The sequence below is a fragment of the Bidens hawaiensis genome, unplaced genomic scaffold (genome assembly GCF_021521415.1).
Source record: "Bidens hawaiensis isolate Kalapana, Puna unplaced genomic scaffold, B.hawaiensis_p1.1 tig00031086_1, whole genome shotgun sequence".
In the NCBI taxonomy this organism is placed as follows: domain Eukaryota; kingdom Viridiplantae; phylum Streptophyta; class Magnoliopsida; order Asterales; family Asteraceae; genus Bidens; species Bidens hawaiensis.
The window spans coordinates 201,817-204,946 of NW_027505200.1; the positions used below are offsets into that span (position 1 = coordinate 201,817).

General features: G+C 32.3%; 1 protein-coding gene across 1 annotated transcript; it reads right to left on the reverse strand.

Annotated features, from left to right (window-relative positions):
• Nucleotides 1-691: 691 nt before the first annotated feature.
• On the reverse strand, nucleotides 692-2,169 carry LOC143611403 (NAC domain-containing protein 2-like). Its single transcript, XM_077085609.1, has 3 exons — nucleotides 1,891-2,169; nucleotides 1,493-1,773; nucleotides 692-1,407 (listed from the first exon to the last, which is right to left on the reverse strand). Exons 1-3 carry the CDS (start codon nucleotides 2,054-2,056, stop codon nucleotides 1,018-1,020), a joined length of 837 nt encoding a protein of 278 aa, XP_076941724.1. The 5' UTR covers nucleotides 2,057-2,169; the 3' UTR covers nucleotides 692-1,017.
• Nucleotides 2,170-3,130: the final 961 nt, after the last annotated feature.

Here is a 3,130-nt window from a genome sequence, read left to right on the forward strand (position 1 = left end):
GAATACCTTCCACACCAATTCACCATAAAGCTCTATTCCAACTTTCCATTTTGGTCTATTTCACAAGCTTTATTATTTATCTAACTTGAATAAAAACAAACACCAAACAGGTAGGTGTATGGTTGGAAGAGGTCTCAGATGTTTTAATATTCATATCTATATTACTTTCCATGAAATGTGTCCACAAGAAAATAATGATAGAGACTGGATAACAATTAAAGAAAATGGTATTATAATATATTTTTAATTGATAACAAATTTGTGTACGGGTTAGTGGATATCGACATAGATAAAGTCTTTTTGAACACCTAGATATAGTGAATTCGAGTCTCAAGAAGTAAGAGAAGTAAAAGAAATTTACATTTTAGGAAACAAAAAAGTATTTGTTTTAAAATAAAGAGGTATTCTAAAATAAAACATAACTTGATCTAGATATATTAATTAAGTTTTATACATAGATTGATGGATTCCAAAATAGGATTATTTTAGTGTTCAAGGTCCAAAACAAGCAACTCAACAACGTCAAAACATTGCTAATTCAAGTATTTGAAATTTGAACTATTATAATAACACACCACGAGTATATTTAAAAAGAAAAAAAGAAACGACTAACTTACACACCCATACAAAATAAATATGATTTGTATCTCATCGTTGCATAAGTCAAACAAATATGAACACAAACAAAAGATTTTTCTTTGTTCGCTCATTTAATGTTAAAAGAACAAATGTACAAACATAACCTGATAAAATCGTTAATCTCATCATTGTGAAAATAAAATTATTATTACTAAATCGAAAATACTTAAAAGAAAATTTAAAACATTTTTACAAAATCATCCAAATTGGAAAATAATAAATTATAATATAATAAAGAGATATTACCCCTATTTCACCTCCCACTTATGACCTATTTTACAATTATCACTATATATTTCTTTTGGACAATTTTAGTCCCCAAATCAAGCCCACTATTTCAACATTGTCTTCCTATGTAAAGTTGATTCCATAACTTCATCATTGGAATTGAAGCATTGGATTATAAAAACTTGTCATGTTAAAGTTAACATTTTGATTATTATCTTCAAACTCAATGAGATGAGGCTCGCATAATCTTGTATCGGGAAACAAGGTTGATGATTGTGGCATGGTGGCTCCGGTTTCAATTCTAGTAATGTTATCATAATTTATGTCGTGATCGTCTTGAAGATGCGAAATTGAGCCCAAAGTTTCCAACTCCCATAAATGAGCAAGTGAAAATTGTCTTGGTATTTTCGTTGATAATATCTCCTTGGTGTTATTATCTTCATTAGGGGTATTTTGGGTATTTATATTTTCTTCTCTTTGTTCGAAAGGTCTTTCGACACTCTTTTTCTTGTAAATTCGACATAAAACCCAATCATCCAACTGAAAAAAAAACATGCATAATTAGATACATCTTACTATTCTTTATCTAATAACAATAAACATGTCATGGAGTTAATGAGCTTACCCGCATGGACCCGATTTTCTTAGTAGGTTGTGATTTTGACTCGTTTAATCGGTATTCATGCATAATCCAATCAGTCTTAGTCCCCTTTGGAGGCCTACCTTTATAGAACACCAAAGCTTTCTTTACACCAACGTATTTTGATCCATTATAGATTGCTTTATCCGTCCCAGTTGCTTTCCAATATCCTGACACAGCCGCCCTATTGGGTCGAACCCCATTAGGGTATTTTCTATCACGAGGTGTAAAGAAATACCATTCTTTTTCTCCAAATTCAGCTTTCTCTACATGCCATAAGTTTAATACTATTTAACACAAACTTCTCCAATAAAATAAAAATAAATACATAAACAAAAAAATCATACTATTAAATAAAAGACAATTTCATTTTAAAAACTAACCAGGCAATTCCCAAGGATCAAACTTGTAAATATCAACTTCGGGAATAATAGAAACCGGACACGGTTTTGATAACGCTTGGTTTCGTAAATAATACATGATCAATTCTTCGTCGGTTGGATGAAACCGAAAACCCGGAGGGAGACTAGAGTTGTCCCTTCCAACCATGTTAATTAAAAGTTATGAAAAGGGTGTTAAAAGACAAGAGAAGAGAGTCGATAAATTTAGAAAGAGGGGGAAGAGAAGTAAGAGTGTTTGAAATGTTTGCAAGGAGAAGGGATGGGAATTTATTGTAAGTTTTTTTTGTCCACTTGTGAAGAGATTACATCACTCATGATTTTGATAGGCTGATTTGACTTTATTAATGCATTCCAATGGGGACTTGGCGTGTGCCCATACTTGGCAGGATTAGGTCACACTTGTATTAATTTAATAGGAATTATCCATACCATACTTACCCATATGGGAGAATATATATTCTTTGTGTGGAGCTTACAAAATTCTTTTGTATGGGCATGCCAAGTCTTGATTAAGTTACCTATACTTGTTGAAAATAAGGACCAACTATATATTTTTTTCTGTTCACATTTTTTTTTCTTTTATTTGTTTGTCAAAGACAAAACACAATTTTCTTTTAACTATTGGGTCTAATCAAAGAAAAGTTGTGTTTGCAGCTTGATTTATTCTTAGTACAAATGTTTTCAAGAAAATGAAGCATTTCTGGTTAAAAGTCATTAGCCAATGATTTCCTGTTCAAATGATTATGATGATACATTTAGAAACTTCTTTTATGAAACAAGGAGATTTTAGATTCAACCTTCATATGTGATGAAAAAATAAGGGTTTCATGTGAATCATGGGATTTTCTCACATATGAAGGATTTCCTTAGAAGGGTTGTTTTCTGGTCGGAACCGATGGGATAAACTGATAAACGAGCTTCCATTCAGGGAAAACCAGGGAATGATGATGATCTGGTGGGTCCGTGGCTGTCAGTGATCTAAATAACCATTTAAATAAAAATTTAAAAGTTAATAGACTTACTACGACCGGCCGATATCCTTGTGTTTGGGTTGACGAGGAAAACACGCTTGTGTGGACATTACAGGAGTGTCCCCTTATGTTGGGCTCAAAGATAGTGTGTTTGGGTTGCAAGTGGCGTTGAAGGCAGAATTGGAGAAAGTGGCTAAACAAGAGAAAACTTGCTTAGAGAATCAGCATGTATCCATCTCTTTCGCTTTTGA

Bases quoted from the DNA above. Each gene is read 5' to 3' on its own strand.
- LOC143611403 (XM_077085609.1), bottom strand. From the start codon at position 2,056: ATGGTTGGAAGGGACAACTCTAGTCTCCCTCCGGGTTTTCGGTTTCAT. The intron at 1,774-1,890 runs GTTAGTTTTTAA...TATGGCATGTAG, and splicing joins TGATCCTTGGGAATTGCCTG to AGAAAGCTGAATTTGGAGAA. The intron at 1,408-1,492 runs GTAAGCTCATTA...TTTTTTTTTCAG, and splicing joins AGAAAATCGGGTCCATGCGG to TTGGATGATTGGGTTTTATG.